Source organism: Drosophila takahashii, chromosome 3L (genome assembly GCF_030179915.1).
Source record: "Drosophila takahashii strain IR98-3 E-12201 chromosome 3L, DtakHiC1v2, whole genome shotgun sequence".
NCBI lineage: Eukaryota > Metazoa > Arthropoda > Insecta > Diptera > Drosophilidae > Drosophila > Drosophila takahashii.
In genome coordinates this window covers 28,282,917-28,295,655 of record NC_091680.1, presented here as the reverse complement: position 1 = coordinate 28,295,655, position 12,739 = coordinate 28,282,917, and the positions used below count along the sequence as shown (strand labels likewise).

Sequence of the window (12,739 nt, the reverse complement as noted above, 5' to 3'; positions counted from 1 at the left end):
GCCATATAAACGCATATTACAAAGGGGAATGTCTCGGTTCTATTTAAATATTGGTTCATATAAATTGGGATTAAGGCATAATTTATCATTTTAGCTCTATGCTTACCTTTTTTTTTAATTGGTCAATGATATCTTATAGATGACATAGAGTCAATCAAGGAAATATAGCTTATTTAAAAAAAAAACTGGTAGAAACCGGTATTTATTTCATATCTGTATTTTTAGTAAAATAACATAATTTAAAATTATAAACCCAAATTTGTTTATTAATTTATCATTATCTTGATCAATACCTTCACATAAGTAAAATATCTTCATGATGTTAGGGCGCGCGGATAACCAGGGCTGACGATATTTCAAATTATGAACATTTCTTGCTAACTTAAACTGCGGTTTTCTCAGAAGAGGCACAAAAGGGCAGGCTAATTTTTTCAGAAAATGTAGTTAAATATATAAACTTTTTTTAAAAAAAAGAATTAAACGGGGATCTAGGGTGTAACACTACTTTACGTCTAAAAATATCCAAAAAATCCCAATTTTTTTGGACCCCTTTTAAAAAATTAAAAAAAAATAGTAATTATGTATCTAAAATATTTATAGTTTTTTTAATATTTTAAGAATTGGTTGCTCTTAAAATTTCAATCGTTACATATACAACTTAGGCCCTTGGGCGCTTTCAGAAAAATTTCAAAGATGTGTAAAAATACCTTTTTTTCTTATTGGCTAAAATTATGTTTCGAAAAATCCACTTTATAAATCTGTAGTGGGAGAACCATTCATCACAGATCACTCTTTCCTTTGGATTTGTATAGAGAATTGAATTGTTTTTAAAGTTGCATTGCAACATTTTGGAAAATCTTAAAAAAAAAAACCATTTTGGCAGGCTTTTTGTTCTAGGCGCCCCACAGTGCGACGCTGCGGTCTGTTTAAGGTTTGTTTGTGAAAATTTCTTGTGAACAATTTTAATATTTGCTTATTTCTGGCTTATTTGAAATGTAGGGGAGAGTGGGGTAATTTCGTCACAGGGGCAATTTCGTCACCAGCAATATCTCGGAATCCATAAGTCTTAAAAATATATAATTTTTTTGTTTTAGTCCCTCAAGACGGCATGACACAACCAATGCATTTTTTTTGCACAGAAGGCCAAGATAATTAAGCTATAATATTAAATGTGTTTTAACAGTTCAAAAGCTACATTTAGTTCTCGACGAAATTTTTTCTGTATGCCACAATTCAAAAGGAATAAGATACAATATTTTATATATAAATCTCAGTGCTATAATGTGCATTTCTGCGTTAGTGATTTTTAACTTCGCGCCTAATTTCGGAAGAAAAATAATTATTTCTAAAAAAGTACTGTCTGGGGAAATTTCGCCACCCTATGCTTAGGGTAAATTCGCACCCATTTTAAATCAAATAAAAACACCTCTTAACGAGGTAAAAAACTAGTGACGATCGCACCTTCAACGTACAAAAGTTCTGATATCAACTTTTGTGACAAAAAATAAAATTTACTCGTTCGGCCCGCTTTAGCAAATATTTAATATCTACACGAAAATTTTCTGTTCTAGCGTGCCGAATGAATAAATTTTAGGAAGCGTACTTATTTTTAGAGTCACTATCGATGTTATGCCAGCTCTAGTATAGCACATGTCTGTACCTTTAGTAGTGTAGAACTTACAAACAAACGAAATGTAGCTATTTTTAGCTTTTTCCCTCTAAAGTAGCGGCTTTTTCCAAAAGTCGTAGAACAAAAGATTCCTATATGAAACTCTTAAGTGCAAATTTACTGATTCCATGACCCTAAAATACAGTTCGGATACCCTCACACAAAATTCAATACTCAGGGAGCGTTAGTAGTTTTTTATAATTAATGGTTTTTGTAAATTTATGTATTTGAAAATGCTTTTATTTAAGTCAAAATTATATTTGGGAACAGTTTGTTTTTAATTTAAGTATTTTGTATATATTAATATATTTAATTTTAAATAAATTAAAACACAAGCCTATATTATTATTACTAAAATGTTATATAATCACTAAGAATATATGAATAAATATATATATGTCGATATTGAAATATTATAAATAAAAGTCTATAAAAAGACTTATTCTTATATTTTTAATAATAAATAATATAAAAAAGATTTATGGTGTACTTGCAGTTTTTCAGTAGTAGTAGGTACTTTAATAGAACTACACCAATTATGACGGGACACGAAATTCTAATATCGAATCAATTTTTAAGAGTTAAAAGGAAAAAACTAAAAATTAAATTAAACGAGGACGGAAGCTAACTTCGGCAAGCCGAAGTTTTAATACCCTTGCAGATTTTACGAATTAAAACTTGACTAGACTAGCAACATGAATTAATAAACAACAAAATATTTTATAATTGAAAAAATATAATTTTTAAATTTTTCACCCTATTGTTCCTATGGGAGCTATAGGATATAGACGCCCGATCGGCACGCGGGTTTACCCTAATGAAGGTACGCACAAAAAAATACGATTTGGAAAGTTTCATGGGAATAGCTTATATTTTGCGCGAAATATCCTGAAAAACGTCAAATTTTGACCGATTTCACCCTATTGTTCCTATGGGAGCTATAAGATATAGACGTCCGATCGGCACGCGCTTTTACCCTCATCAAGGTACGCACATAAAAATACGATTTGGAAAGATTCATGTCAATAGCTCTTACACTGAGCGAAATATCTTCATTTTGTGAAAGCTATATCCGATTGTTCCTATGGGAGCTAGAGGATATAGACGTCCGATCGGGTCGGCTTTCAAACTTGATCTGCGTACACATGTTTTAGGACGACTGTGAAAGTTTCAAGGCGCTAGCTTTTAAACTGAGCTCGCAAACGGTATTGAAACAGACATACAGACGGACAGACGGACAGACGGACAGACGGTCAGACGGACAGACGGACAGACGGACAGACGGACAGACGGACAGACGGACAGACGGACATGGCTATATCGACTCCCCTATTGATCCTGATCAAGAATATATATACTTTATGGGGTCGGAAACGTCTCCTTCACTGCGTTACAAACTTCTGACCAAAATTATAATACCCTCTGCAAGGGTATAAAAAGATGTTTGAAAAAATTAAACTTAAAACATTCGTAAGTATTTTTAAAAGATTTTACAGAACAAATTTAGTCCTTTGAAAAAATTGTCTTTAAAGGCCTCTTTACACCTCAGTAGGAATTTTTGAAATGGAATTTTTCTTATTTCATGTCTGTTTACATTTCCTGTTATCATTCTGAAACGTACTTGCCCTGACAAATTCGTTCTATCAAATTTAAACGGAAAAAACGATTTGTATTCTTTTAGAATGGATGATGAGTGGTACGTATTTAGATACATTCTGAGCGCAATAATCTCGATGGCAACTAATACACTACTGTCTTCATTTTAGTGTACTATTACTGCAACTTGCAATTAATAATCTGGCTATCGCGGCGTTGTTGAAAAAAAAACGTGAAAAAAACCAAAGAAGCAAACGCAAGTGCTGGGTCAATCCCTATCTTAAGGATCGAAACACAAAAGGCAGATTCGCTAAGGACTTTGTCGATATGATCAATAACCCACCAGTGTTCTTGGAAAATTTCCGAATGTCTTATGAAAATTTTATGAATATTTTTTCGAAAATTGAGAAGCATTTGCAGCCACTACGGGAAACTCGAGCTGACGCGATACCACCTCTAACCAAATTCGCAATCGTGATGGAATATTTTGTATCTGGAGATATCCAAAGACATGTAACATCAACATATCGCATTAGCAAGGCCAGTATGAGTGGTATTGTCATTGCTGTTAGTGACGCTATTGCGAAAGAGTTGATCGGCGAAATCCCGGCCTGGGAAAAAAATCGTATGCTTAATTACGCTACCAACTTCGAAAGCGAGTGGAATTTTGCCGTCGATGGCAAACATATTGCTGTCCGGGCCCCAGCAAGCAGTGGTAGTGCCTTTCATAATTATAAAGGATTTCATTCCATAGTTCTTATGGCCATTTGTGATGCTAAATATGCATTTACCTACATTAACGTAGGAGCGTATGGCAGCGAAGGTGATGTAAATGTATTTTCGTCATCACAATTTGGAAGAGATATTCTCGGCGACAGACTTGAATTTCCAAATGACCGCATCATTAATGGAAATCGAATTCCGTACTTTTTAATAGGTGACGATGCATTTCCACTTTGCAAGAGAATTATGAAGCCTTATAGCGGAACAAATCTTGGAAACTCGGAGCGCATCTTCAACTATCGCTTGAGCCGTGCTCGTAGATGCATAGAGAACGCTTTTGGCATACTAAGCTGGAGGTGGATATGCATGCAACGAACTCTTATTTGTCAACCAAAGACAGCACAAAAGGTTACTACGGCATGCTGCTTACTTCATAATTTTTTAATAAGAAATGCCACAGTTGATTACATAGGCGGTTTTGAGGAACAATCAATTGAACACAACAATTTAACATCGCTGCAGCCATATATTGGCAGGCCAAATGATTATGGCAAGATGATTAGAAACCAGTTATGTGCTCATATAAATTCAAACGCAGGCGCCGTACCATGGCAGAACAGGGCAGCCTTTGTCCAAGAAACCAATGAATGAGAAACGTTCCACATATAAAATAAAGAAGACACAATTTTAATTTTTATTATTTTTTTTATTTTTGGCAGCACGATCTTTTTTTCCAATTTCAGCTATTGCTGCCGTCACCTTCACCTGCACTTGTTGTAGGGCCTCCTCGGAAAAGTCCTCCATCATCTTGTCCCAAAAAGAAAACATTTCGACATTTTTCAGGGATCCAGTTGTCTTGTTGTCTTGCTTGGTCTGAACCACCGATATGAGGTCCTTCGCTGACTTGAGCAGTTCTCCAATTTCGGTTCCTATTGGGTCACTGTTTTTCTTCTTCTTTGGTCTCTGCGATTTGTCCGATCACAATCAATAAAGAATAAATAGGAATTTTATGAAGCTTACATAATCATACGAAGCCTCCTCAGTGTCCTCTTCCGGGCTATCACAACCACGTTTTTCTGAAGTGGATGGGGCGTGCACAGAAGCAAATGTCCTGAAAAAATAATATTAATAACAATGGTTTCAGTTTGTGTAACTTACTTTCTTTTGTGAGACAGCCCCTGCAGAAATGACATATGCTCTGCCATCTCCCAGTCTATCTCGGGGCCCGTCTTTTCGGATTCGACTAGGTTTATATTCTTTGAGCCACCAGCGCTACCACTTTTTAGAATCTGTGTTGCTTTCTTCTTCGTGTGATAGCGAAGGCTATCACGAAGTGAAAGCCAGGTTGACTTGACCTCGTTGACTGCAAAGTAATGTTTAATGATCACATCCAATTTTTATTGATATAAAAATTCCTCACCTTCTTTGTTGGTGGCAGCACTAACGGCTGCCCAAGCACTTCTAACAGCATTATTATTGCTATGGTTCTTGTTGGTTAAGTCCCATATCTCCGGGCGTGATTTTACTTCTTCTATCAGTTGAATGGTTTCCTCGCGGCTGATGCTTTGATTCCTCTTTTTGTTTTTTCTTGCTCCCGACATTTTTCAAACTCATAAACACTTTGACAGGAAAGGGAATGAACACCATAAATTTCATATGTACTCTCATGGAATATGTACCCACTCACATATTCCAATCGAGTCAAATGTAATGATATTAACAGATCGAATTTCTGTTACTGTCGAACAAATGTTAAATTTTACAAGGGCTTCTATTCAAAATTGTTTTAATCTATGTTAAACATATGAGGCTTTTCTAAGAATTCTGACAAAATTCCATTAGAAGTGTAAACTCGAAATGAAAAATAAAATGGAAAATGGAATCTATTCCATCTCAGATTTTGAAATTTGTATGAAAAATTCGATTCCATGTCACATTCCATCTGAACTGTAAAGAGGCCTTAAATTGGAAACAAAATTGTAATGGTCAAGATTTCAAAACGGTAAACAATATTTTCAAGCACTATCAATGTGAAACGTACAGAAAAGTTAAAAAAAGTATAGTAAAAAAAATTTTTAAAAACCTATTTTTAATCAAACTTGAAAAAATTGCAACTCTTTAAAAAGACTAAACAAAATTTACAAGGATGCGCAAAATAAAACACTAACAGAGGAAGTATCTTAGAATTTCGTGTAACGTCACTTCACTTCACACATCACTTTAATTTCTTGTGAAACCTTAGAGCTGGGATACTATCGATGGCACTATCGATATATCGAATTTTCCTTTCTGATTCACCATCGATAGTTTTTTGACGCTATTGATTAGAGGTGGAGAAACATCGATGTTTTTCGATGTTACATCGATGTTTGCCTGTTAAAACATCGAAAACATCGATGTTTCTCCACCTCTACTATTCATAGTACTGGGCATTTTTCACATCACTGACATTACAACATCACACGAGGTTTGGTTGCGAATTTGGGTAAGAGAAATTGAAAAAATTTAATATTATATCTTTCCTAAAAGCGCATTTTAGCTTAACTTAAATTGAAAGGTGGTGGTGGCTCTAAGCATGGACAAATTTGTGAATCTCAAGAGAAAAGGTAATTAAAATAAAAAACGCGAATAATGTGGACATTTTGTTATTTTTGCAGAAAAATTCCTGGATAGAATAATTTTTTTAATTTTATATCAAAAATGACTTGAATTTTTAATGTCTATGTTGAAGTTACCTTATAATTTATGTTAATGATAAGGTAGAATAATTTTGTTTTTTTTTCTCTTTTTATTATGTATTTAACTTAAAAGACAAAAAACCTTTGTATGGGAAAAAAATGAAGTAGATATGACCATACTATTGATACTATCGAATTTTTGCTTTGAAAAGTCACAGAACTGAACACACTTATGCACCAACCTCCGTGACAAGAAATTTTGCAAGTATTAAAAAAGACTGTCAACAAAACTCACAGGATGAACAAAAGCACAAAGTCACAGACCTTCGTGCAATGCCACTTCGCTTTTATTTACGATTCACACTTGTACTGGAAAACTGTAAGCGTTTTCAAATATCGCGCACAACTTTTCACTTTACTTTTCACACAAAAATAGACTAATTGTGCGTTCTGGGTGTCGTTTTTTATACCTAATATGAGATTCGAGGAGGAGAGCAATTTTTCAAATTGCGACAAGTGTTTCAGGTTTAAAATTGGAGCAGGTTGCGAAAAATACCTGTTATGCCCCAAACCCTAAAAAGTGTTTCAAAAAACGTAACCCTTCTACCCAGGTACCAACATTGAAACCATAGAAACTATTGATCCATTCATGTTTATAAATACTACCTGTTAAAATTCTCAGTTGAGTATTTGGAGGATAAAGTACCTGTTTTAGATTTGCATTACTCTTTCACGACCCTCAGCCGCACTTGTAACGCAGTGAAGGAGACGTTTCCGTATATATATATTCTTGATCAGGATCAATATAGCCATGTCCGTCTGTTTCAATACCGTTTGCGAGCTCAGTTTAAAAGCTAGCGACTTAAAACTTTCACAGTCGTCCTAAAACATGCGTACGCAGATCAAGTTTGAAAGCCGACCCGAAGATATTTCGCTCAGTGTAAGAGCTTTTGACATGAATCTTATTCTTTAACGCATACCTTGATCAGGGTAAAAGCGCGTGCCGATCGGACGTCTATATCATATAGCTCCCATAGGAACAATAATTAATTAATTTATTTATTTGTTTTATCCCGATGCGACAAGACTAGGTCTTATAAATTATTACATCGGTCACTTTGGAAAAATTTATAATAGGGTATTTTACAAAACTTAAAAGCTAATACAAAATTAATAAAGAGGAATACAAAATAAACAAAGAAAAATAGTTACGTTTAACATTAGATAATTTAAATTAAACAGATAGAGTGTAATAGTAATAGTATTATGATGATGTTGTGCTTTTCAAATAATTGGTAAGATCTTTTTTAAATTGCGTTGCGTTCCTTAGGTTTTTAATATTATTAGGGAGGTCATTCCAGTAGCGTATAGCCTGAACGAAAAAATGTTTTTCGGCTATTGATAGCTTTATCCTTTTGGAGATTAAATTATTAGTCCGAGAAGACGTTGCCAATTGCAAGTGCTCCATCAACTAAGGGGGTTCGTTGAATATAACGACTTTGTGGAGAAATAGAAGGGTTCTAAGTTTAATCCATGACTCAAAGCTTAGTCCAAAGATGTTCGTAGCGTGTCTTGTAATGTGCTCAATACGGTTCAGGTTAAAAATATATCGAGCAATCAAATTAAACGCTTCTCTGAGTCTTTGCATGCTTAAAGCATCACAGTATGAAAAGATAATATTATTAATGTCCTTTTATTCTGTCTTGTTTTACTAAAGTAATGTGCACATATGTAGGGGAGAGTGGGGGAATTTCGTCAGCATTTTTTCAAAGCTATTTTATGTCCATCTTGAGACACGTTATCATATTTTTATTTTTATTGTTGAATGCGGTTAGCACCAAGCTTTAAAATGTGACATTCCCCTATTTTTTTAATTAGCTTGGTGATTTATAAAAAAATAAAATGTAAAACCAATATACTGGGGCAATCTCACCACACAGGGGGGTAAAATCACCACACAACTGGGGAAATTTCGTCACCTGAAAAATGTAGGGAGTTTAACGCCTGAAAATATGCTACACTGATAAAGCGTACCATTTTTGTTGACGTCCTATATTTGTTGCTGCTGCTGGTAGTCTGTTCGTTAGCCAGCTCGTCAAATATAAAAATATGTATTTAAAATAGTTGCGAATTTACCCTTAGCGTAGGGTGGCGAAATTTCCCCAGACCGTACTTTTTTAGAAATAATTATTTTTCTTGCGAAATTAGGCGCGAAGTTAAAAATCACTGACGCAGAAATGCACATTATAGCACTGTGTATTATATAAAAAATCGTGTATCTTATTCCTTTTGAATTGTGGCATACAGAAAAAATTTCGTCGAGAACTAAATGTAGCTTTTGAACTGTTAAAACACATTTAATATTATAGCTTAATTATCTTGGCCTTCTGTGCAAAACAAATGCATTGGTTGTGTCTGGCCGTCTTGAAGGATTAAAACAAAAAAATTATATATTTTTACGACTTATGGATTCCGAGATATTGCAGGTGACGAAATTGCCCCTGTGACGAAATTCCCCCACTCTCCCCTAATTATAATTTTCCTATTGCACATTATTTTAAACTGATTTATACAAATTACTCACTCACATATATTGAGCATACTTAATTTAGTGTAATTATCGTATTAAGAATGTACTCACCTGATTTTTAAACACTTAAAACACTTAACACACAAAAAACGCGTCTTGTTTTTCTTATCTTCGAACTCACAGTGACAGCGCAATAGCTGCGTTTCTTCGCGATAGGCACATTTCGAACTTCGAAAATAGAAGTTCGAACATCAGAAATCGATAAATGACAATTATTGCTGTCAGTATGACCCTTGTGTCATTAAAATGACAATATTTCTTATCAAGTTCAATTTATTGAGAAATGCGGTATACTTCTGACACTCATTTGGGATCAATTTGACCCTAAAAATTTGATCCTAGGGGCAGTGACATTTTGAACCACAAGTATCAACTTGACACTCAGGATTTTTTTTTGGGTGTATAAAAGAGTAGATGTCAATTTGCGTCATGTTCCCCCAGCCAAAACCACAAGACCTAAAATTCTGGAAAAAATTAAGTCTGAATCTTTGGCTTCCCACGCAGCGCAAGTTTATTTCAGCCGAGCGCCACGCCCCCTCTAATGCCCACAATCGCCCACTAACGATTTTAAAATGTGTCTGGCGCTTAAATCTTTAAAGATTTCCGAGAAGTATAAATGCAATTTTGTTGTGTATATTTATACCTATCGAAATGTAGAAGACATTTTTCAAATCGTACCATTCATTAAAAAGTTATGCGCAATCGCAATTCCTTTAGTGGAGTGACGGGTATTAGATAGTCGGACAGCAGCCCGACTATAGCGTTCTCTCTTGTTTTGGTGTTGACTGTTGGCGAAAAAACTTTTCAAACAAATTGCATTCCGCTTTCACCACCTCAAGCATGTATGCTACTTCTCAAAAAAATCCAGTATGGTTGAAGAGTCCTTCTTAATGTTGTTATATTACTATTGTGTACTTTGTTTATAGTTAGTGTGATTCAGATATTATGTATATTGTGTCTGTCTTAAACTAGATCGTAAATCGTGTTTATAAATATATTGTATTAAATTCCTTCTTATTGATAGAATCTGACACCGCACTCTGGAGATGAATTGTCCTATTTGGCTTGAAGATCAAGAATCATTTGCTACAACTAGCTCCGTGGAAAAGTCCCTGTTCGCGACATATTTGGATGGAGTTCAAACGCTGTCCCAAGCCGAAGAAAAGCCAGCAACTGACCAGCTGTCCAAATTATATACTGAAATTGAGAATTTTGACATAGCCAATGGCCGTTTACTATTAAATGGAAATATTTTACAATTTTTTAACAATTTAAAATTTAAATGACCACTTTTGGCACACCAGCCACGCAAGTATCCATGGAAAGGGATTCCTCCGCCCTACACTTTATTTTAGATGAAAGGTGTAGTTCGCTTAGTCCTAAACACTTAAATTCTTTATTAATTGTTAAACTAAATTCTTAATAAAAATCTTTGTGAGTATGTACCTACATATGTATATTCCGATGCTTTTGGTTGGCCAAAACCCATTTTTTAAAAGTCGTTAAAAACAAAAATGTTGTTTGAGGATGTGTTAACAGAAGATCATTTAACAATGTTACGTTTACAGAAATCCGATAGAGGTCGCCTCTGTTAAGGTAGAAGCTGTTAAATCAGCTGTTCGAAATGCAATTATCGGGCTGTTGTATTTCGACTTTTTGCTTGCAGTTTAAAGTGCTTTAAATTTGAGTTTTTAAGCAATCTAAGTAAACTTTTTGTATTGGATTTAAAGGATTATGCTATGTACTAAGTAGTTGTGTGGTTAGACCACAAAAATCAGACGGTTTTTTTTATTAAATGAGTGTTAAAGAGAGTGGTCTGACAAGTACATTTTTGTCAGAAAAATAAATTTCAAATAGAGCAACTAAGTTAGTCCAGCGGAGTCCACTTCTGGAACCTATTGGTATTTGTAGATTATTTAATTGTTGTTAAAATGTTTATGGTAAGAATCGCCACTTTTTGCCACTTTTTCTGTAATTAATTTTTTAGACCATAACCTCAAATTTCACACACTCCTATCGTTTGCACTGGTGGCTAAGGAAGAAAGGACTTTTCTGGCTTAAAATTATTATCAAAATTGAGTAGAAATACTTAGCTTTGTCATTGACTAACTTAAGTGGACTTTAGCGGCTTTCAAACGAAAGTTCGTAAAACCGAAAGTTTACATTTAATGAGCGTTGTATTAAAAGTATACTACAGCTAGTGTTAAACTATCAGTATTAATTCAAATCTAAATAATGTAAGGAGCAGACTACATAGTGTTAAGTTAAGACTAAATGGTGTTAAGTTTATGCAGTGAGTTTAATTTCTATACCGAAGTTTCTATTTTCGTTCCTGGTGTAAGTTTGGTTTGGAACCTGGACATTTCGAACAGAAAAAGTGTTACCGCTTTTTAATGTTATTCGACGCGTTAGTATTTTAATGGTTTGACATTAGCGTATTTTGTAAACGACGCACAGTGGGGCGAAAAAGCCAAAAGTCTGCCTTAAATCAGCGGAGCCCTACAGCAAATATCTTTTGAGGGGGCATTCTTAAAGGCAATTAAATATGTAAAAAAACATCATAAGGTGAATTTTTTTAGTAAAATTTTTTTGTTGTAGAAAATTTTTAAGAAAAAAAAAATTGTTTTTTTAAGAAAAAAAATATAAATAAATTAGTTATAGGGTTCTAAGTTTCCCAATATTTTTTTTTATATAAACTTGATTTTTGAAAAAAAAAATTATTCAAATCAGTCAACTATAACTTATAGCTGCCATATAAACGCATATTACAAAGGGGAATGTCTCGGTTCTATTTCAATATTGGTTCATATAAATTGGGATTAAGGCATAATTTATCATTTTAGCTCTATGCTTACCTTTTTTTTTTAATTGGTCAATGATATCTTATAGATGACATAGAGTCAATCAAGGAAATATAGCTTATTTAAAAAAAAAACTGGTAGAAACCGGTATTTATTTCATATCTGTATTTTTAGTAAAATAACATAATTTAAAATTATAAACCCAAATTTGTTTATTAATTTATCATTATCTTGATCAATACCTTCACATAAGTAAAATATCTTCATGATGTTAGGGCGCGCGGATAACCAGGGCTGACGATATTTCAAATTATGAACATTTCTTGCTAACTTAAACTGCGGTTTTCTCAGAAGAGGCACAAAAGGGCAGGCTAATTTTTTCAGAAAATGTAGTTAAATATATAAACTTTTTTTAAAAAAAAGAATTAAACGGGGATCTAGGGTGTAACACTACTTTACGTCTAAAAATATCCAAAAAATCCCAATTTTTTTGGACCCCTTTTAAAAAATTAAAAAAAAATAGTAATTATGTATCTAAAATATTTATAGTTTTTTTAATATTTTAAGAATTGGTTGCTCTTAAAATTTCAATCGTTACATATACAACTTAGGCCCTTGGGCGCTTTCAGAAAAATTTCAAAGATGTGTAAAAATACCTTTTTTTCTTATTGGCTAAAATTAT

General features: G+C 33.7%; 1 protein-coding gene across 3 annotated transcripts; it reads right to left on the bottom strand.

Moving 5' to 3' along the window:
- Positions 1-4,391: 4,391 nt before the first annotated feature.
- Positions 4,392-5,927, bottom strand: LOC123002423 (uncharacterized). Of its 3 annotated transcripts, none has more exons than XM_070215172.1 (5): positions 5,676-5,926; positions 5,409-5,607; positions 5,147-5,351; positions 5,009-5,099; positions 4,392-4,951 (listed from the first exon to the last, which is right to left on the bottom strand). In XM_070215172.1, the coding sequence occupies exons 2-5, from the start codon at positions 5,587-5,589 to the stop codon at positions 4,676-4,678; spliced, it is 753 nt and encodes a 250-aa protein (XP_070071273.1). In that variant the 5' UTR covers positions 5,590-5,607; positions 5,676-5,926; the 3' UTR covers positions 4,392-4,675. The 3 variants fall into 3 exon arrangements, with proteins under 3 accessions (XP_070071273.1, XP_044248518.1, XP_044248519.1); XM_044392584.2 differs by having other exon boundaries at positions 4,394-4,614; positions 4,754-4,951; positions 5,409-5,927; XM_044392583.2 differs by having other exon boundaries at positions 4,393-4,951; positions 5,409-5,926.
- Positions 5,928-12,739: the final 6,812 nt, after the last annotated feature.

Bases quoted from the DNA above. Each gene is read 5' to 3' on its own strand.
- LOC123002423 (XM_070215172.1), bottom strand. From the start codon at position 5,589: ATGTCGGGAGCAAGAAAAAACAAAAAGAGGAATCAAAGCATCAGCCGC. The intron at 5,352-5,408 runs GTGAGGAATTTT...ATTACTTTGCAG, and splicing joins TGCTGCCACCAACAAAGAAG to TCAACGAGGTCAAGTCAACC. The intron at 4,952-5,008 runs GTAAGCTTCATA...GACAAATCGCAG, and splicing joins AGGAGGCTTCGTATGATTAT to AGACCAAAGAAGAAGAAAAA.